This window comes from Bombus fervidus, chromosome 16 (genome assembly GCF_041682495.2).
Source record: "Bombus fervidus isolate BK054 chromosome 16, iyBomFerv1, whole genome shotgun sequence".
Lineage (NCBI taxonomy): Eukaryota > Metazoa > Arthropoda > Insecta > Hymenoptera > Apidae > Bombus > Bombus fervidus.
The window spans coordinates 1266692-1288653 of NC_091532.1; the positions used below are offsets into that span (position 1 = coordinate 1266692).

At 30.8% G+C, this 21962-nt stretch overlaps 5 protein-coding genes across 8 annotated transcripts; 3 read left to right on the forward strand and 2 right to left on the reverse strand.

Annotated features, from left to right (window-relative positions):
* Positions 1 to 58: 58 nt before the first annotated feature.
* On the reverse strand, positions 59 to 1663 carry Dlc90f (dynein light chain 90F). The gene is made up of 4 exons (XM_072019857.1): positions 1118 to 1663; positions 890 to 976; positions 486 to 651; positions 59 to 399 (listed from the first exon to the last, which is right to left on the reverse strand). Exons 2-4 carry the CDS (start codon positions 911 to 913, stop codon positions 251 to 253), a joined length of 339 nt encoding a protein of 112 aa, XP_071875958.1. The 5' UTR covers positions 914 to 976; positions 1118 to 1663; the 3' UTR covers positions 59 to 250.
* Positions 1664 to 2023: 360 nt separating this feature from the next.
* Positions 2024 to 3528, forward strand: LOC139995903 (distal membrane arm assembly component 2). Its single transcript, XM_072019846.1, has one exon. It carries the CDS (start codon positions 2170 to 2172, stop codon positions 3007 to 3009), a length of 840 nt encoding a protein of 279 aa, XP_071875947.1. The 5' UTR covers positions 2024 to 2169; the 3' UTR covers positions 3010 to 3528.
* On the reverse strand, positions 2620 to 4205 carry LOC139995909 (U11/U12 small nuclear ribonucleoprotein 25 kDa protein). Of its 3 annotated transcripts, none has more exons than XM_072019853.1 (3): positions 4066 to 4205; positions 3550 to 3864; positions 2620 to 3376 (listed from the first exon to the last, which is right to left on the reverse strand). In XM_072019853.1, exons 2-3 carry the CDS (start codon positions 3835 to 3837, stop codon positions 3122 to 3124), a joined length of 543 nt encoding a protein of 180 aa, XP_071875954.1. In that variant the 5' UTR covers positions 3838 to 3864; positions 4066 to 4205; the 3' UTR covers positions 2620 to 3121. The 3 variants fall into 3 exon arrangements, with proteins under 3 accessions (XP_071875954.1, XP_071875955.1, XP_071875952.1); XM_072019854.1 differs by lacking the exon at positions 4066 to 4205 and having other exon boundaries at positions 2620 to 2998; positions 3106 to 3376; positions 3550 to 3999; XM_072019851.1 differs by lacking the exon at positions 4066 to 4205 and having other exon boundaries at positions 3550 to 3999.
* A 30-nt stretch (positions 4206 to 4235) lies between these two features.
* Positions 4236 to 6235, forward strand: LOC139995900 (uncharacterized). The gene is made up of 5 exons (XM_072019843.1): positions 4236 to 4487; positions 4972 to 5532; positions 5612 to 5726; positions 5817 to 5963; positions 6039 to 6235. Exons 1-5 carry the CDS (start codon positions 4419 to 4421, stop codon positions 6158 to 6160), a joined length of 1014 nt encoding a protein of 337 aa, XP_071875944.1. The 5' UTR covers positions 4236 to 4418; the 3' UTR covers positions 6161 to 6235.
* Positions 6236 to 8348: 2113 nt separating this feature from the next.
* Positions 8349 to 20445, forward strand: LOC139995876 (long-chain fatty acid transport protein 1). Of its 2 annotated transcripts, none has more exons than XM_072019792.1 (11): positions 8349 to 8633; positions 9766 to 10008; positions 14296 to 14446; positions 15341 to 15578; positions 16048 to 16273; positions 17728 to 17926; positions 18382 to 18574; positions 18790 to 18936; positions 19099 to 19236; positions 19382 to 19539; positions 19710 to 20445. In XM_072019792.1, the coding sequence occupies exons 2-11, from the start codon at positions 9818 to 9820 to the stop codon at positions 20016 to 20018; spliced, it is 1950 nt and encodes a 649-aa protein (XP_071875893.1). In that variant the 5' UTR covers positions 8349 to 8633; positions 9766 to 9817; the 3' UTR covers positions 20019 to 20445. The 2 variants fall into 2 exon arrangements, with proteins under 2 accessions (XP_071875893.1, XP_071875894.1); XM_072019793.1 differs by having other exon boundaries at positions 8349 to 8628.
* The last annotated feature ends 1517 nt before the right edge of the window (positions 20446 to 21962 follow it).

Sequence of the window (21962 nt, forward strand, 5' to 3'; positions counted from 1 at the left end):
TAATAAATACATATATATACATACAAAAACAAAATATTTTAGTTAATAAATACAATAATTAGTGTCTTAAATGCAATGTATTTGCAATATAAAAAATACATAATATATCGCGAAAAGGAAGAAGCTATTGTGTAAAATAGATTTTATATTTCCTACACCATACTTGTAATTTTTGCAACTTAGTAAACGAAATTTTATTCTTTGTTGAGATTTTAGTTTATCGGAAAAGCATTTAAAATACTAGAGTCAGTTAAATTGCTAGGCCGAATACAGAAACGATACAATACATTGTCTTGTTTTCCCAACGCACTGTACAACTACCATCAGTAGCATTATCCCAATAGCAAGAACTAGCAGTATGCAGTCCTGCTCCATTTTTTTGCATTATAGTACAAGTCACTAAAACAATTTTTTTAATTTAATAAAAGATGAATTATTTAACTACAATTACTAAATCGGTTCTTATGAATTATAAAAATACATACCTATATATTTATATGGCTTTTGAAGTTTCGTAAGATTTCCCAAACATCCTTCGACAACATTCGATGTCCACTGATTTACTTTGTTATGTTGATAAGCATTTCCCCCAATAGATACTTCAATCGCTTCCTTAATAATTTTGCTTACATCATCGACCACAAATTGGGTCTAAAACATTAAAGTACTCATTAAACTATTACATAAAGATATTAATCATTTAAATCAAATGTGAATGTACATATAAAATAAGCTATCAGCAACAGTAATTTTTGTCATTAAAATAAACCGTTTAAAATAAATAAATATATAAAAAAGCATTAAAATGTGAATCTATACTGTATATTCACATATTCTGACAGTTCAGAAATAGACACATATTTTATTTAAAAAAGAGAAAAATACTAACCTCTTCTTGCATATCTTCCATCATCTTGTCAAACTTTTAATAAATTGCACACCAATGACTTTTATATTAATCCAAAAATAATTACCCCTTTAATCAAAATACGATTAATAGATTGACATCGCCAATACTATTAGAATATTAGATCATTTTTAATAATAATACACACTATTACAAATAAAAAATTATATGCTTTATAAATTATATTGAATTAATTATATTTTTTCTCACCTTATATATTTTTGCACACAAAAATACCGGCACAAGTATATTATAAGACGTATTGCAGTTTCAACAGCACAGCAACACCAAAGAAATATCTAACGACAACTACCGCAGAATGTAAATTGATTACTGTCGACTGTTGAACATTGCATATTCGTTCAGATGTTTGACATGTCAATTTCAAATAGTTTTAAATTCGAGGAAATAATTCAGTATAAAATATAAAGGGTATCTTATCAAACATAATATCTTATATTCTTTTGTTAATTTAAGTACACCTTCCTTAAAATATTAACTCATGTTTTTATAAATTGTACGTTACACAAAAGAAATTGTATAGGTTAAAATAATTACACGTCACAAACTACTTGATTCATTTAAAATATCTTACTTTTATTAAAATATTTATTAGCATTAGTAGTGTTACTAGTATTAATATTAGCATTAGTAGCAAACAATACAATGCGTTAGTATGTAATATTATTTCGGTATTCAATTAATTAATAATTTTAATAATTCCTTAATTGAGTATTAAATTTATTGCATTAATAATTAGATAATATACAATAATAATAGCAAAACTATAGATATCCGTACAAATTTTCAATACCATTCAATTAGTATTATTATAATGCTATAATTGCTAATGAAATAATTTTCAATTTAATGTATATACATACTGATCATCCATGGTAGTATTTCTTGTTCTATTACAACACGTATACATAACTATGCCAAGTAATGTATGTAAAAAAAATCATTGGTTCGAGGATTTTTTATGATTCGTGAAATTTTTATAATTTAAATTACGGCGGTAAATCGATATATTGACTATCGACAGCACGGTATCATTATAGTGCACATGCCCACTGTATATTATTAGACATGTATACTCGCTGATGTTCAATAACTTTAGTGAGTAACTATTAATTTTTGCAAAAGTATTGTTATTAAGTGAATATTATAAAATTATACATATTCTGAAACAAGTTGATGAATCCATAGTATTTATTTGTGAGACAAGAGATATCATTCATATATGAAACTGTATAATAAAAATGTTACGTCAACGTTGTACCCGCATGATATTCAAACAAATTTTTGAGCATGAAAGTGTTTATAGACCGCTACAGGTTAACGTGACACGTTCGTTTTATGATAACTATGAAGCTATCAATCACTTTATAAAGTATTTACGTAAACGACAAATTACTGTTGGAACAAAAGCAGAAGCTTATGGCAAACACGTTTACGGTCCACCACTAGGAATGCTTGTAAAGGTAGAAGCACCTTCTATACATGATTTTCTTGTATTACGTCTAGGACATTGGTGGAAACGTCAAAAAGAAAATTATAAGGAATTTATCGAAAAAGAACAATATAAAAAATATATCATAGCAGGTCCAAATTTGGCAGCAGCTAAATATGTTATAGAGTGTAGTGGTAAAATAAGGTTCAAAAATCACAGTGAATGGATAGATAAAACTAAAAAGAGTGAACTTTTAAAATTCCCAAACGAATATGATGAAAACTTTATTTTAGAGGAAATAGATTTCAATGGATATCCTATACAATATGAACATCTTGATTTTATTTTTAATCTCTATGATTTAAGAACACTAAGCTTCAGAGGTTGTAAAACAATTAATGATTGGTCATTGGATAAATTGGCTGCGGAATTCCCAAATTTAGAGCATCTTGACGTATCAGAATGTGAAAATGTGACAGAAAGGGGACTAGAAGCGCTATATAGAATGCCTAACTTGAAGAAATTAACTGTAACTAATTTTTATGGAACTGCAGCATTTGATTTAACTTGTCTCTTATTAGAAGATGTCAATCCATATCTAAAATGTCAAATTCAACAACCAAAATACAAAAGTTTACCTAAAACATAATATATATATGAGAAATCTAATTAATAATAATAGTATAGTGTACTTTTTAAAGTATAAATTGCTATGTAATGTAAAATTACAGCATTTACATATTACACGTTTTATGAAAAAACTAAGAATGTTTTATCAATTTATTTCTTTCCCTGCGTCTTTTTACATAATGTAATTCTGCTTTGTTTGTGATTCCATAAGCTTTTATATTTTCATTGTCATTTATTAATCTAACATTCTCAAAACATAGATGATACTTTTTCCAAATATGTTTCCAACTTATCTTTTTTTTAACCTTCTCTCTCTTCAGAGATAAATTTGTATGTCGTTTTATAGCTTTCTTGAGATCTAGGACTGTAGTGTGGTGAGGAGGTACCTAAAATCATAAAGAATCAATTTAAAATAATTCAAAAATTGTTATAGATTGTTTTCCTAATTTTTCTTTATTTTAATTATCAAACATAGTAAATGTTATATACAAACAATGTCAAATGTATAATAACGTAATACATAATATAAGAAATATATGTTATTTGAAAAATGTTTCACCACAATTCCAAGTTTTGGTAATTCTCCACGATTCAAATACAAAGTTATCGCTTGTCCTTGTGCAACTGCAATTTGAGCTTTGAGTTCCTCGATAGTAACATCCGCCGGTAGACCAGAAAGTAACGGATCACTTTCAATTATATTACGAATTGCTCCTTTTGTTAGCTTGACTAATTCATCATGATCAAGTTCCGTGCATTTATCAATTATTTCTTCTTTTACAATCAAATTATTTCCCTGCTCTTCTTTTGATTTAGCATTTTGAAATGTACACTGAATTTTATCCATAATTTCTATATATCGTGATTGAAAATACTGTAAACATTGAATGCATAAAAAAGATATTAAATAATAATAATATTAAGACTTCGTACTTTGTGTAAATCATGTAATATTCTAAGTTGTATAGTTTTGTGTGTGTGTGTGTGTGTGTGTGTGTGTGTATCTGTGTGTGCCTGTGTGTGTGCGCGCGCGCGCGTGTGCAGTCAAAATTGCACATATAAATACATAAAATACCTGTTATACGTAGAAAACATTGAGAAGCGGTCGACTTCCTTTCACACAGAGTTGACGCATGCGCAAATAGTATTTATTAGTGCATTGAGGGCGCGGTTGTCACCGATCAATCTCGGTTGCATTTATATGTGTGTGTAGTTATATGTATGTATATATGTATGTAGTTCATCCTGAAATTTTGTGGATATAGCGCGCGATACTTAGCTACGTTGTGCAAGTTGTGTTACATTTCGATATTTGTCAAAGTGTGGTGATTATTCGTTATAATTGTACGATCGAACGCACGGAAAATATTTTCGTGCTAGAGGTCTATTGATATTTAAAAGAATACTGAAATCAAAACATTTATCAAGATGACGATCATCACAAAGGCCATTACTGAGAAGAAGGAACAACCGTTGTTTATTGCGGAGAATTCAGCGGTTAGCACTATTTTGATATTTATCAAACTCTAACATTAGTGATATTTTAATGTTGTTAACGATGAAACATTAATAGAAATAATCGCAGAAATTTTAAATCTAGTTTGCTCTTCATAAATAAATATTCATCATGTCATCGAATTTATTGTTTTCCATGAATTTTATTCATTTTTGATAAATTTATTTGTGTGTAAATGTAATTTTATCTTTGCCTTTTGCATAGTGCTGCGTATTTGATCATTTTATGACGTCGTTTAATAGTTCGTTACACGTATTCACCATTATCGCAGACCAGCGACGATATAGTGGTGGTGGGATTGTAAAATTGATATAGATAGATGAGAGTTCATTTCTAGAAAATTGCTGTTCCCATTTAGTTAATCGTTGTAAATATTAAAATGATATTTTTTTCTTCATCAAACATTGTTTTCATCAAAACTCATGAAGTAGGGTTCAGTATAAATAAATATCATTATCTAAATAGGAAAATGGTAAACGGGATGCAGAGGCACAATGCTTGAAGTCCGATGTAGGAGGTCATTATTTTGTTTCCCGAAGAAGCATTTATCGCATTCATGTGACCGCAACGTTTTTACTGTACCTTGTTGCATTGATGATTCTGATAATTGGAGTCATAGGTGGATTATACATATACAGACAATATGCTAGAACACAAATGCACAGATTTAAAACTGGATGGTACAGCATTCGTTATGACAAATTAAGCAAAGCACCTCATATCAAAGATACATCATACGGAGGCTTGGTACCAGATTCTCATCTAGTTATACAAGGTTTGAGAAGAATTACAGAACAAGAAGCTATGGATATTGTGAAAGATATTGACTATGGTTTGATTATACAAGGTTTGAGGGGAACTACAGATCAGGAAACTACGGATATCGCGAAAAATGTAGATAGCATCAAAAATTCCTTCTTCAAGGAACGATTTGAGATCGATTTGGAAAATGAGCACTATGAGAAAATTGATGTGCCAGATTTCCGTGGAGGGCGTCAAGGTCGATTTGTACATGATTTTAACATTGTAAGCATGTTGAAATATGTATTATATAAAGTATCCGATAGAAAGAATATATTACTCTGTATAATTTATTTCTTTATAGAATAAAACTGGCATAATTGATATTGATGGGCAATGTTGCTTTGTGATGCCACTCGATCGTCAAGCAGTTTTACCACCACGCAATATGTATGATCTTCTCAGAAAAATGTATAACGGTAATTTTCGTATATTTTGTAAAACAAATGAATTCGAATTTGGAAATAAGTAATATAATAATATATTTTTTATCTTTATAATGTTTGCAGGTTATTACGAAGTAGACACAGAAATTGTGCGTAAAACAATGAAAGTGGTTACTCCACCAATCTCTGATTTATCAGTTGTTGGGACATATATAGCTCGTGAATGTCAGGATTTACCAACATATATGTTGACAAAAGTAAATTCAAATGGTCGGTATATTCAGTACTATCTAATGATTGTTTAATATCATTGATCGCATTAATGTATATATCTTTATTTTGCAGTTGTTAAACGTAGCATATCGAATGGAGTATTTGGACAATTTGCAGGAAAAAATATCATAGAATTTGACATTTTGAACTTAGAAGATATAAATGCATATAACAAGAAAAGTCCACAAAATTGAACAGAAGGAATTTATAATTATTTTAGAATATTTACCGTTGTAGATCAATGTAAAAATTATATCCAATCCAGCAAACTTAGGTAATTTCTTTGTAAATTGCTACAAATCATATTGCCACCAACTTTATTTTTCTTAAATCTATGAAGAACTACTTACTTTTAAATATACATTCACTTTCAGGACGTTCATTAAGTCTTCCCATCATTTCCTATCTTAGCTCCAAATCAGTAATGCTATAATAAAAATAAGATATGTTAGTTATTGTACATCTGTTTAACATTTTATGAGAGTTTAATTCAGTAGCATGCTGATTATAAATGGCTGATGCGGTTGCAGAACTATTGCATTTTTACATAAACGTGTGTCAAGTACATATCCAACTTAAGTAACAGTGAAATGTCAGTGGTGCTTATTTATAAGGTAGAATTACATTTATTTACTTTTTATGCTTAAATTCTTTGTCGAACGGTTCTAGCAAAATGATAGAGATAATTCATATTAAAATTGTTGTACACCTAATACATAGTCATACAATCGAATGACTAATAATTGTACAAACTAGCACGTTATTTTATAAATCGTATATTGATTCTATAAATCACGGATTTAAATGTTTTTATGAAAAATAATTTACACTTTCACCCGTTTATGAACAGTTGTAGTTTAGAACTAATTAAAATACGTTTAAACGATATTTGTTCTTTCGTTAGATAATAATAAATGTGTTGCAGAAACACGTATTGTATAACACGTATTCTGAAAAAAGTTTAGCAGTAAAATATGTATTGAAAATGATAAAACATGAATAATAAAGTACGAAGATTACAAATTAAAGCATGTGATTGAATAGTTCTACATCAAACTTTCTTTCTGTCATATAACATTCCTGCTATGAATTTTGATTTTATCGACGCTCAATATAAAAGACCTTTATAAATTACAAAGAGAGTTAATACATGTGTATTATTTTATCAAACTTGATTGCATATATCTTTTTGTAACGTGCGAATGCATAATTATTTAATTTTACAATAAAATGAATAACGATCGTATTTTATTTACATTTTTAATAGATTTTTAAGCTTTACTATTTATGAGCAAACCAGCCTCAAGTATATCTGTCTTCTTTAATTTATCAAATCTTCATATCAATTTTAATAAATTTAAAATAACACTTTAAATTTAATAGGTTTTGTTTCAATGTGATTATAAAATTATAGATATAATCAAGATTTTGGTAATTTCAATCGAATTTCGCTTTTCCTGGTAATCAGTTTTATTTAAACCATTTGGAGATAATATGAAATTTATTTTGAAAATCAAAATGATGCGCTATTGTATTACCTATTTGTATTTTATATATATCATAATCTTTAATATTATTTAAGTTTATTTTTCGTATATTACAAATCATATATTTTCGATTAAAATATACTATGCTATATGAATACTGATTATTCATTGTTCTTTAACAAATAGATGGTGCTGCAATCTAATTATACGCAGATCATTAAAAAATATAATTCTTTCATTGACAATATGAATTTTTATTTTAAAATATACATATATGTGATCAAATTTTTATAGAGTATTATTGTATTTATAATTAATAAATATGTAAAAGTAAATAGTAATGGTTGCAGAAGTTTTCATGTTGAAAACTAACAAAGTATCATACATAACAACGTATTATAATAGTTAGCAGAATTATAATTAAATTGAAATCTCGAATAAAGGTCTACAACGTATTTAACATATTTTGGCAAAAATGATTTTTAAGTTACATCGTTCCATAAGTTTTAAACACCTCACGTGCTTCTTATGTTTATTACATTATATCACCTTCTGGCGAAATATCTGCAGTAAGTTTGTGTGTATGAAGACGACCGACGAGAATTATAGATTAACGTCTATAGTCTATACAAATGAGAAACGTAATAATATAAATTTTCAAGCATTCTTTATACAAAAAGCAAACTGTTTCTAATAAATGTTTTCGAATAGAATTTTTTTTTTCTATTTCACTTTTCTTTGCTCGTTTATCTTTAATCGTGATTTTTTAAAAAAACTCTCAATAGACAAACTCGAAAGCAAAAAGCATACACGAAACAAAACAGCGCTTGCTCAGGTTCGCAGAGTAACTGGGCATGCCTAGTAGCGATGCGACAGGAACGTGAAGTTGGAGGAACGCCGTTGGTAGGAATCTCGTTAAAATAAAACTTCGATTTTCTGTTGCTTTGTACGTACACTATCGCTCGAGAATTATTCTCAGTGGTGGCGCAATAGCGAAGTGCCGTCGGAACGCGGTTTCTGCAGTCCAGTCAGTCACTTTGCCGGCTGTTAGTGTTGTTGGTGCATCGTCGAGAGTGGCCTCGCTCCGAGAGGCACAGGATATTGATTTGCACGCTGTCTCGTACGATTTTTCAATTCAGGATCAACCGTGGTGCTTCTCGTACCCCTTGAAACGAGTAAGGTACTTATTTATTCTCGTGCACCACGTGCAATTTCATTTTAACAAAAGAAATCTTGAATAAAGTTCCTGCGATTTTGTTAAAATCACTTGGTATTTCGTACAAAATATATATGAGGGAACTGGATCGGGATTGGATCAAAAGATCGTGATATTTTTATATACTATCTCAGCTGGATCGTGGTATTAGTAAAACGTAGGATATATTGATCGTCGCGATTGTAATTGTGATATAAAGGGATATAAAGGGTTGTGGTAGTGGAACATCAAAATGCATCGAATTTTGCATAGTTATACTATAGTAATATCTTATCTGGTTTCGATATTTAATAATAACTTAAAATGATCGTGGTATTTATCTTTTAAAACGTTAACTCGTAGGTTTTTGTTATATATAATTGCGCGTGAGGAAAGTGACGATGTGACATTCGAGCATGAAAGATTCATCGGGGCGTTTTACGCGGTTCTGGATGTAATATTGATCGTGGCACGTTGCACATAGGTATAAATGATCGTTGTTGTGGCACTCGCGTATCCCTATAGCGGTAGGTTGCGGTTGTCGGAGCTGTAGCACGTGCGACTTCAAGACAAGGAGGCCGTCCAAGCGATCTCGTGCATCTTTGAAACAAAGAACCTTGTCGTATTAATTCGGTATAAGTTCTTCAACAAAGAGACCGAGCGTGGTTCGTAGCAAGACTCTCAGATGCAAACATCGTTCGTGGCGTGTTTTTGTTGGCTTCAAAATAGAAAAGACTGGCCGTGGCATTTAAATGCGCCAGAATTTAATAAAATTGAAGAAAGTTTGACTCGATATGCGAATAATTGATACGATTACGTCGTCAACCCTTAAAATGCTAAGTATTGATCGCTACACTTTGTGCGAGTCAGAAATAAAGCTACCGATTGTGTTACCTTACGTAATTTTGAAACGCCAGAGAGTAATCGTTCTACATAGAAGTTAACTTTCCTATATGTAAAATAGAAAATTAAATTAATCTTTTTTGGTGCAAAAGTAGCGACGTTATTCTCGTGGAAACGTTTTTTACCTTGCGTAGAGGAACAGTACGCGATATAATTCGTTTTTTCATATTCGACATACATATAAGGAAACTGATCATCGCGTTATCTTTTGCAGTTCCGAGGTACGGGTACCAGATCTCGGCGAACAAACTGGGTGACGCTGGATCATGGATGTTACACTTTTGCTGTTAGCTCTGGGTGTTATTGCTGCGATGTTCGGTGTTGTGGCGACGAGGTTCGGTTTCCCTGGGTTCAACAAGATTGCCCAGATCGCGCTTGCTTTGGCCTTGCTTCCAGTTATCTGCAGATTTCATCGGAAGCTATATATCATTTGCAAAGTTCTACCTCGTGACCTGAAGTAAGTCCTAAATCTATTATTATCCATTGACTGCCAATTTTTGTGCATTCGTGGAGAATTTGAAAGTGCAACAATGTGGACATAATGCAAAAACGTGTGAAACATCGAAATTATAGTGCTCGTTAATAAGATTTATTACAGTATGTAAAATAATTCTTTACCTTATATTCGCGAAAATATAAATTTTCCTAAAGTTACATGTGGAAACTGATAGGATCGAAGTAGAGAAAACTTTTCACCAAATATTCGAAATCGTTGAATGCCGATAATTGATGAATAGTATCGAACGTATCAAATTATATAATATTCGTTGGTAACTCTTTCGACTGCGTTAGAGGTTATTCAGGTGGTAGTAGTAAGATATTACTTAAAAATACAGCGAGTAAGTGTTAAAGCTTTTAGGAAAATGAATATTTATTTATATACCTATATTGATCTCGGTTTAAAGTGCATAAGGTCTTCGCGAGATTATTGTACGACAAGCTTTATTACTAGAAAGAATTCACGCCTGGAAATTTATACTATGAATCTCTATGGATGTGCTATATTTCATAGCCTTACCATGCGCAGGTCATTCGTTGCGTTTATGAAGTATTCATGAAAGTAATGTTTATTAGTCCAGACTAAGCATTTCGTAGTTATCGTAATTATATAATATTTCGTTTCCTTGTGACAGTTTAATTTATTTTCTATTAACGCGTTAAACAGCGAATTTTCTTTTCTTTCTGTTTGCAACATTTATTTATTTAAAAATCTACTTATCATATTTTTTCCTATAATCCTTATACATTATATTTATTATGCAGCTAAAAGGAGAAGTTTACTAATAAGAGAATATTGACAAAGAAAACTGTAGGAAGCTCGATCCTCTATACGCTTGATCCCAATAATTCAACGTTCATATCGCGGCTCCTTATCAGCCTTATCGCTTGCTTCGCTCTATACAAAGTCATTACCAGTACCATCGTATAGCCTTTTTAATTGTTTTTTAAACGTTTCGCTTTCGTCCGCGACGAGAAAGTACTTGCTTATACCAGATGCGTTTCTTCAATCGCGAACGGTCACTGACCTGCGTAAGGCTACGCTCGTTGGCTGAAAAGACCGTTAGAGAAAAGAAATGCTTACTTTGGTAAATATGCTTGTATCTACTCGTTTTTCTGTTTTCGATGTATATGTCGCAAAAGTAGTGCACACGTCATTTGATAATGCGACAAAGTGGTATCGGTAGTGTCAGTAACGAGAGCAGAACGCGGAATTATTTGTCTAATGCAAGAAACATAGTTCCGTTACCATCGACGGTTAAATGAACTTTGATTGCGAAATACAAAGGTTAACGGAGTAGATTAGAGAGGGATGATCAGATAGAATATTCGAAGATCAAACAAGATGTGATAAGGGTATGGAATTGTTATTGGAGAAAAATAGATCGTCTCTCTCTCTCTCTCTCTCTCACACACACTATTACATCTCATAATAAATATGTTTCTCGCACTGTTCCGTACCCGTTGCATCGTGTCGACGCATAATGCCATTAGTCGATTGAGCGTATTTGTAAAAGTTGATACAAAGCTGATCGAATACAATTTTCTGTCTGACAATGCTTAAGAGGCAGGAAAAATTTATTTTCCTATTTAGTATCACGCTTTTAATAGCTTTTAATGCAGCGATATGAGATCAACGAGTACAAAGTAAATTGCATTATAAAATATCGAATATCTTGAAAAGGAAGATACTTTTGATATTATCTTATTATCGCTGAGATTTTTATCAAAAGCTCCTGTCTTTTTCGAGTAGTTGAAAGAACGTGTTTCGCGATTATTTCCTAATTACATATATATTTTTCAAATCAAAGAATCGGTCTTAGATAGTAAATACGAGCGTGGAAATCTCGTGGGATTTATCCTAAGTCTATTTTAATACTATTTGTTGCTCCTGATCAGAATTAGCAGTGATTATGTTCTCGCAGCACCACATACGATATACGCAAGGTAATGAAAAAAGTAGAATTTTCCTATTTATCCGGTAGATAGCTGAATTATTTAAATACGCATACACATACCAACAAGATTTTATTTAACTAGTTGTTATAATTAACATTAAAAGACGAGCATGAAAGCTTGTTATTATTGGAAAAGGTGCACGTACGCGCAACGCACTTCCTGTGACTGATAAAAATTCCAAAGTTCAATCAATGTGTATCTTGGACTATGCGATAATGTCGTTTAAACTAACTTATCGCTGACAAACAAATTTGAATAAGTTGCAAGTTTTACTTGTTTATCGATGATAGTTCAAAGTTCAAACATTATATACGATGTCTCATCAATGGCGTACCGATAAATGATCATTAACATTAAAATGTGTCATGTTTATGATATGAAACGCAATATAAATAGTAGCGTAAACAGCAATGAAATTTTACCGTCCAATAAAATTGTAGATAAATGTTCGCGTATAATCACAGTTCTTGTAGCATCCTAAATATTTCTTTCAAATAAACGACACGAGCAACTTTCAATTTTATAACTTTCTGTATGATGGAAATTTTGGTGAAGAAAATAGAGAGCACAGCGTTGAGGGAATAAAGGAACGAACGAATTAAACGTTTGATATAATTAGAATTTGAAGGAGAAACGAAAAGTTTCGATCTTAATTAAATCAAAGCCGAGGAAGCTGGATAATTGTCAATTTTAAATGATAGGAATTCGAAGAAAAAACGTTAATAACGTACGAGGACAAAGGGAAATGAACCGACAGTTCTAAATATGATTAAAATCCGAAGAAGACATAGAAAATAGAAAATACGGGCGAACAAGGGAGAATGGATTATACAGCGTTGAGTATTTATAATTAGAATTTTAAGACATAAGATGGACAGCGGAAGGGAGTATGCAACTCTGGAGGTCTAAAAGAAATAAATCTGACATCTTCTTTCGTTTACAAGTATTTGGTGAAAAATTAAGATTTATATAGGGGACTTTAAGCAACGTCTTAACTCCATATGTCCATATTTCGAGTATTTAAATCCAACATGATCACGTATCCTCGTAATTTTTAACGATTAAACTTCATAGAGAAAACTGGAAATACAAGGCACGGACAACAAAGAAGAGTAATTATCTAAATTTAAGAGTCTTTAGAATTTCAAAGAAAAGTAAAAAATATAAGGCATAGATGGACAAGGAATTTTTCAATGTTAAATATTCAGCAATGAAATTAGAAGATAAGAATAAGCAACGCATTAGACGATAAGAAAAAGTAGGTCGTGCTTTGTTAGACATACTACGTACATGCGTATATTAGATATAGACTACCAACATGTCGCAAGATATGTATATCTTTACAATTTCTTTATTAAATCGTTTCGAACATTGTTAACTTAGTTATAATTTTAAAATTGCACTCGATATTGTATGCGCGAATGAAATTATTTTATATCAATTATAAGTTTAGCGGTATGCCATTAATTAGTAGCATATCCTATCGATGCAAGTAGAGTAGATTTACTTCTTAGTAGAAAATTAATTTGTTTTCTTTTGATTCCTAGTCAAACTGTTACCTTCGTCTTTTTTTACTTTTCTATCTAAGATACGATACGATGTAATATTTTTGTTAACAACTTTTCACGATACCTCGTAACATAAAGCATTTCTCGTATTATACCTTACTTCTTACCGTAGGTGTTATCTAGAAACTTTTGTCATTACCAATGTTAATGACACTGGTATTTATCTTGTCGTTAGTATCTATATACTTACTTTTAGTTTATCGAATCTAATAATTAAATATAATGTATGTAATCAGTTATCTATTCCACTTGTAATAATGGATGAACTCGGAAAAGATAATACAATTTATGACATTTTTTTTTTTTTCTTTTATAAAATCGTAGGCAAAGTTAAACTTTAATTGGAAGGTCTGCAGAGTTCCAGAATCTTGAAAATTCGCTAAAATATTTTTGAGATAAATATATTTATTTAGAGGAATTAGCAAAGTTCGATTCATGCCTCGCGAAATTAAAACAGATAAATGTTATCTTGTTTATGCAAATATTTTTTTTGAATAAACGTAATTGCGTCAGTGTGAACGTAAAAAATTTAGATCAAGGTATTATAGTACCGAAAAAGCGCGATAAACGTTAAGCAAGAAATTAAGCGACGACTTAAAATTCAATTCATTGGAAATGCAATAAACGTACAGCTAGAAGGAAGATTCGAGTTTTTCGATAAAAATATATAATTTTATCGAACTCTTAATCTCCTGAAAAATTATGTTTCTAATTTTCAGATTCCTGTATCGTGCTGTTACGGCAGAAATCGAAATAAAAGGGCAACGTCGAAACAATATGACCGTCGTGAAGGTATTTAAGAAAAGAGTGGATCGTTATCCTAACAAGCCTTGCTTCTTCTTCGAGGATCAAGTTTGGACTTATTCCGACGTATGTACATATGCAACACGCCAACTCGATAATTTAAATCGTGGGAATTAATTTCTTATTTGTGGATTTCTTAAATCTTTAGCTTTTCTTTAAAGAAAATCGAAACAGAGGAGGATTACATTTTCGTTTATATCTCTGCGCGAATTTTGTCTGTTCAAAATAATTTTCATTTGTTTATAAACACGAATACACCTGCAGTGGTATATAAAAAGGTTGTAAATTAATTTAATTAATTCTTCAAGCAAAATTAACTCGATAATTTAAATCGTGAGAATTAATTTCTTATTTGTCGATTTCTTAAATCTTTAGCTTTTCTTTAAAGAAAATCGAAGCAGAGGAGGATTACATTTTCGTTTATATCTCTGCACGAATTTTGTCTGTTCAAAATAATTTTCATTTGTTCATAAACACAAATACACCTGCAGTGGTATATAAAAAGGTTGTAAATTAATTTAATTAATTCTTCAAGCAGAATTAACTTAGTAACTTAAATCGTGGGAATTAATTTCTTATTTGTGGATTTTTTAAATCTTTAGCTTTTCTTTAAAGAAAATCGAAGCAGAGGAAGATTACATTTTCGTTTATATCTCTGCACGAATTTTGTCTGTTTAAAATAATTTTCATTTGTTCATAAACACGAATACACCTGCAGTGGTATATGAAAAGGTTGTAAATTAATTTAATTAATTATTCAAACAGAATTATAAAGAGTCAGACAGGTATTTCATGCATCGTTACAGATCCAAGTGAAAATCATCTCTGTTTATTGTACTCTCTTTTTTTTTTATTTATTATTTGCAAATAATACACTAAATATAACGATTAGTTATATTTTCTCTTTCATCTGCAGATATAAGAGACAAGAGGATAATGTTAAAAAATTCAAATTTGCAGATTAATAAATATAGCAACCAGATTGCATACGTTTTTCAAAAAGCTGGTTACGTAAAAGGAGATGCTGTGGCCTTAATGATGCCCAATAGACCAGAATATGCCGCTATTTGGCTCGGCCTGGGAAAACTCGGTGTCGTTACTGCACTGATTAACACAAATTTGCGTCTCCAGTCTTTGATTCATTGTCTTCGTATCGCTAAAGTGAAGAGTATTATTTACGTGGAAGAATACTCGTCTGGTAAATATGACATGGACGTGATTTATCTTGCAATAATTACGATATGATAAAGAAAGGGAAGAAAAGGCAATTGAAAGAACGAGAAATCACAAAGAAATCGTTATTCAAGATGTAGAACAATTATTAAGTAAAGATCATTGTTAATGGAATTGGAGATAACTTGCTATCTTTAACGTTTAATTTATTACAAAATGTAATTTTCTCTGATTGTACGTGTTGATTTTAGTCGAGTATGAAAGGTTGTATAAAAATCAGAGGGCGAGAGAGGGAAGGGTAAATCGAATGCTTGTTCAGCCATTAAAATCATCAAAATAAAGTTGAAGAGATATTTCGGTATATTCTTCTAACAATAGCGTGTAAATCGTAGTATAAATTATTGAATTTTCCACGTTAGAAATAACGATGATTATAGAAATGTAGGTAACACAAGAATTCGGATAAATATATAAAAATTAAATTGTCTTCTTAGCCGTCGATGACATTATGGACTCGATCCAGGGAATCGTGAGATACAAAGTATGTTTCAAGTCTGAAACCTGTGAGAGCGGAGTGTACGATTTGAACAAACTTCTATCGGAAGCCAGCACAAACGAGCCTGTCGTAAAAGACGAACCCAATTACCGGGATAAGCTGCTATACTTTTACACAAGCGGTACCACTGGTTTACCGAAAGTTGCGATAGTTCTCAATTCGAGGTAAGATCGCATATTCTTTAAACGTAGCGAAACGAAGCTCTTATTCTTTTACCTTTGGTTCGATCAAAGAGGGTGACCGGCTTGCTTAGTATCATTTATAAAATTATTATTTCGAATCGTGTTAAATATAATCGTTACTTTTGAAAGTATACTTATAGTTTTAAAAAAATCAAGCAAGTGAAACACATTCTGTATGACGCGGTTTGATTCTTTTTTGCATTGAACTTTAACTAAAAAGTGGTCAAGGTTGATAGTATTGTTAGATACTATACCCTGGAATTTACTATAATCTTTAACACAAAAGTTGATTTATTATGTAAAAATATCGACTCTCCGTACCTAGCTCAGTGTCGAACGACAACCCTTTAGAAACTTAAAGTCGAATCAACGGTATTTCTTTTAATGGTATTATATGGCGATTGAGTAAATCTCCTGATTACAATTAACTTTGTAACATAATTATAGAACCGATAATTCCAGGTCTGCGTAATTGTATTATCTAAAATCTAATAGACAATATAATTCGAACGAAACTCTAAAGAGAAAAATGATTTTAGAAAAGGAAATAAAGTTTTAAAGGCAGAAGTGATTGTACATGCATTAAACATTGAACGTTTCATTTATTGGACATTTTACTACTATAAATAGTTATTATTTCTAGCGTGGTAAATTAATTTATTGTTAGCAAATAAAATATTTTTAAGCAAGTTTTTTTTCCACGGATAACGGTATCGTTGGAAATATTTTATCGAAAATATGTAATTTCCAATTCTGCTCATTATGGAATATATAAAAAAAAAAACAGACAACGAACCCGATTTGTACCGTTAGAGCAATTTTTAGCGAAGGTTTTTAAACTTTCATTTATTCTTAGGCAGAGTTCCGTGTACAGAATGAATTATCTCCCTGCTGAACGTATAAATGATCTATAATCCTCTCAGGAAAGCCTTACGACTCGTCGAGAATGAGATTACATGTAAATGTAGTCTCTTTACCCAGAGACTGCTTCCTGTCTGCCTGCATTATGACTGTTTTATGCTACTAATAAAATACCCCAGCTCCTGTCCATGTCAACTTTCATTCCGATTTATCGTTAATTCTTTTGGACGAAACGAAGAAGCAATTTAATTTAATATTAATTTTGAACATGACTTGCAATGAAAAAGTATATAGAAAGATCTTAAGAATTTCTTTCAATTTTAGACTCCTACTTTTTATAAATATTTTATTTCTGCTAACATTCTTTAAAACTATTTCAATTTCAAGCTCGTCAGACAAGATTACATACATCGAATCAGACAATAACGGTTTGAGTGATTACTATTTATGATATAAAAGTACTATCTGTGTTATAAATAATTGAAACAACGTTAACGTTATTTCCACCTTGTCATTATAATACTTGGCTTTATGATACAAAGAATAAAAATAATAACGTAACGTACGTGTTACAGATACTTGCTGGTCGTAATGCCCTTTAATTTGGTGGGCTTGAGATCGGGTGATATCCTATACAATCCAAATCCCTTGTACCATACTGCTGGTGGAATGCTTGGAGTAGGTTTCGCAATTCTGAAAGGTATACCAACCGTGTTAAGGACCAAGTTTTCAGTGTCGGCTTATTGGACAGATTGCATCAAATATAATTGTACCGTAGGTGATTTACAAAATTTTTATACTGTATAGCGATCTCAGTGAAATTAATGCTTACAAAATTGGATTTTCAATTCGTTCATTTTCGTCACGATATCCATTGGTCTCTGCAAAGCAGAAGGGACGGCTTATAAACAAGAATAAGTTAATACATTGCGCTATACAGATTTGAGTCATTTTGCTACAAATTAAATATTCGACGTTATTTTGTTCCTAAACTTTATGAAAAATAATTAATTTACTGATATCGTTAATACCTCTAAAACATCCAAATTATATTAAGTGTTTTCGTTACTGATTAATTTGCAACAATTGCATAATTTATAAGAGAATATTTTTTATTATTAATGCGCTTTAAATTATTAAGTTAGTGCGTAGTATAACACTCAATTGGACACTGTGCAACTTTTAAATGTAATAGCCTGTTCCTATCAAATTGTAATTTTGTTTGCTAGGCAGCGCAATACGTCGGTGAAATGTGTCGTTACTTGCTGAATGCACCCCCTAAACCGGAAGATAATGCTCATCGTTTGAGACTCATGTTTGGAAATGGCATGAGGCCGCAGATTTGGAGCGAATTTGTCAAACGCTTCAATATTAAACGAATTTCCGAATTCTACGGGTCTAGCGAGGGCAATGCTAACATTGGTAATATTCAATATTTTAATTATACGTGTAGGAACGTTATAAGTTAAAGACATTTGGAAAATATTCTTATATTTTATATTGTAATCAGTTTTACTTACTTATAGCATTCGAATAAAATTGTAATAATAAATCATAGACTGATATTTCTTATTCTAATTTTTATATTTAATTCTTACCGTAGAGATGTTAAATAATTTGTTATTGTTGTATTACAGCTAATTTAGACGGTCGAACTGGTGCCGTTGGTTTTGTGCCACTAATCGTGCCACGAGTGTTTCATCCTCTAGCAATTATCCGCGTAAATAATCAGACATACGAGCCTGTTAGAGGGACGAATGGCTTATGTATAAGAGCAGAAACAAGTAAGAATTTAACTTTGATATTAAACAATTCATAACGGATGCGAAAGCAAACTTTGCTGAAATATTAGTTTTGTCGTGTTAAATTTATTTTTGTAATACGCTTAATACGAAATTCTACTTATTTTCTTTGCAAAACTATCTTTTTTTTTTTTTTTGACGTAGATGAGCCAGGCATGTTCATAGGATTAATAAAAGAAGGAGACGCGTTAAGAGAGTTCAATGGATATCTGGATAAAGAAGAATCGAAAAGAAAAATAATACAAGATGTGTTTGTGAAAGGTGATAAGGCCTTTCTAACAGGTGAGTTGTACTTAATAACTAATAAGGTACTTATATGCAGTCGTAAAACGACCTTCGTCCAATCAATTGTTCATTTAAATAAAAGTCTTTATCACCAACGATTTTCTCTTAAGATAATTTCTATTTTCTGGAATTCTTTTTTTAGGTGATATTTTAGTAGAGGATGAATACGGTTATATCTATTTCAAGGATAGAGTAGGCGACACGTTTAGGTGGAAAGGAGAAAACGTTGCTACTGCAGAAGTGGAGGGAGTTATCAGTAATATCGCAGGAAAAAGAGACGCTACCGTTTACGGAGTTCAGGTTTGTTAACAAAAATAATTATATCCGCTTTTAATATAACATTAATGCATAGATAATTTTAATAAGAGACATAGTTAATTACTACGTAAAACTTGTCACACTTTTTTGAATATAAAGTTTGACTTGTATTTTAAATCTAAAAACTTGAATTAATTTTAATATCGCCGAAGGTGCCTGGAATGGAAGGAAGAGCAGGAATGGCAGCGATAGTTGACCCAGACAGCCTTCTGGATTTCAAAGCTCTTGCAGAAGGTTTGGAGAAAGCACTGCCAGCGTATGCTAGACCAATCTTCTTGAGAATTGTGAAAGAACTGGAAATAACAGGGACATTCAAGTTGAAGAAGATGAACCTTCAAGAGGAAGGTTTCGATCCGAGCAAAATTCAAGACAAGATGTACTTTTTATCCGGTAACAAAGAATACGTCGAAATCACACCAGAACTTTATCAAGAAATTATTTCCGGATCGAGAAAGTTCTAGTTGTAACATTAACGCTTGGCGAGCGACACTCGATTGTCGAATATACTTGTAAAACGAGTACATATATAACTTTTTTTTACAACATGAATATGACTTTCTGCACGCGCCTTGTAGATACAATGCATAGGATATTATGTAATAACATCAGGCATGTTAAACCATAGAATTATAGGCGGATGTTTTTTGAACTTATGAAAAGAAGGGGAGAGAGTTATTTTTACGAGGGCTCAAAAATAGGAAAAAGAGATAAGCGAAAAAGGAATTACATTTTTGTCATCAACGACGGGAGACGAATATGGTGACATGTTCCTGTTTATTTTATAAATACTGTGTATATTTTTAATCAAACGAAACGGTCCGTAGTATAAGACAAATTGGCATTGTAGGTAGGAAGATAGCAACGAATAAAATCATTCTTAACACGTAACGCTGATTTTTCGTCAGAAATACCTTATTTAAGCATATAGAAATTTCTCAGGTCTTTAGATAATTCTACCTGCGACTATAAAACAATCAAAAAGAAATAAATTGCTTACGTCTGCAGTATTTAGCTTACACGTAATTTGTCACGTCGTATATCGTTTGCAAATTTATTATTTATACGTATATGTTTATTGAATTTGCACTCGTCCCATTTGCGTTTATACCAAAATGCCGATAGATTAAAAACAAAATGTGAATATACACGATGATTAAGCATAATATTATATGTAAGCTCAACTTATTCTACTAGCTCCGTCAAGATACGTTAGATGTATATAAGTTTGTTAAAAAGAATTGACATTTAATCAAACACAATTTCACTTCCACTCTAAACTACTTAAAAGTAATACATAGTTTGTTGTAGTTAGAAGTCTGTATTTGTATACATATATATATATGTTTTAATAGCGCACTACATTGTCCATATACTCGACCAAAGTAATGGTGCAACTAATTATTTTAAATAATCTTTATTTTAATGAAATATTAGATTTTTGTTTTTCTGTATGTATAATCTTCGTAGATTTGATACCTAAAATATCGTATAGATGTTCTCGATTCTGAAATATCTGAACAATATTCACGTTAAAATTTGTATAGACGATTAATAAAATTAAATTACGTATTTTACAAAATTTTATCAGTGATCTTATTAACTAATTAATTTGTTTTTTAATAACTGTTTAACGATTTGTGAACAAAGACTCTGTTTATATTTTTATATATAGAAAAATTGCATTTGTATTCAATATCGGATAAATCTAAAAATTAGTATTTCGAAACTATATATACGTTGTAAAACTTTCCTGATTTGAATTTCATTTGGGAATTAAAGTACTTTAAATTACTAGTTTTATTATTTATTAGATATTACCGACTTGTATATTATTAGTCAATATGATATTGATATAGATCGTTGTAAATAAATAATTACACTTTATATAACGTGCGACAATCTGATTTATTCCTTAGTGTCACATCGTATTATTAAAGTATTATCTTCAAAGTTGAGGATAATTTCTTTTACTAATATAACATTATGTTCGAGATGGAATGTTTTATAATGATATAGCAGTCTGAAAAAAAAAAAAAAAGATTAAAATAAAGTCCTGAAAATTTAGCGAATTGATCAGATTAATCTGACGTAGAATATTCGAGTCTAAAGCCTAAATTCACAAAATTTGGTAATAAAAAAAAAATTTTAATTTCTCGAAATAATTTTCTTACATATTTGTCTGCTTAAATAAAATACAATATAATATCGGTAGTTTCTATTTATATAATTATAAATTTTATTATTGATAAAATAATTTCACAAGATGCACAAAATTATTATGTACTATAGACGAAGGTAAGTAACAACCATTCGATATAGACATAGGTGAAAAATTAAATAAATCATTTTATTAGAGAGTCATTTAACCCCGTCTGCTTTAATTATGCATATAGAAACGTCATCTT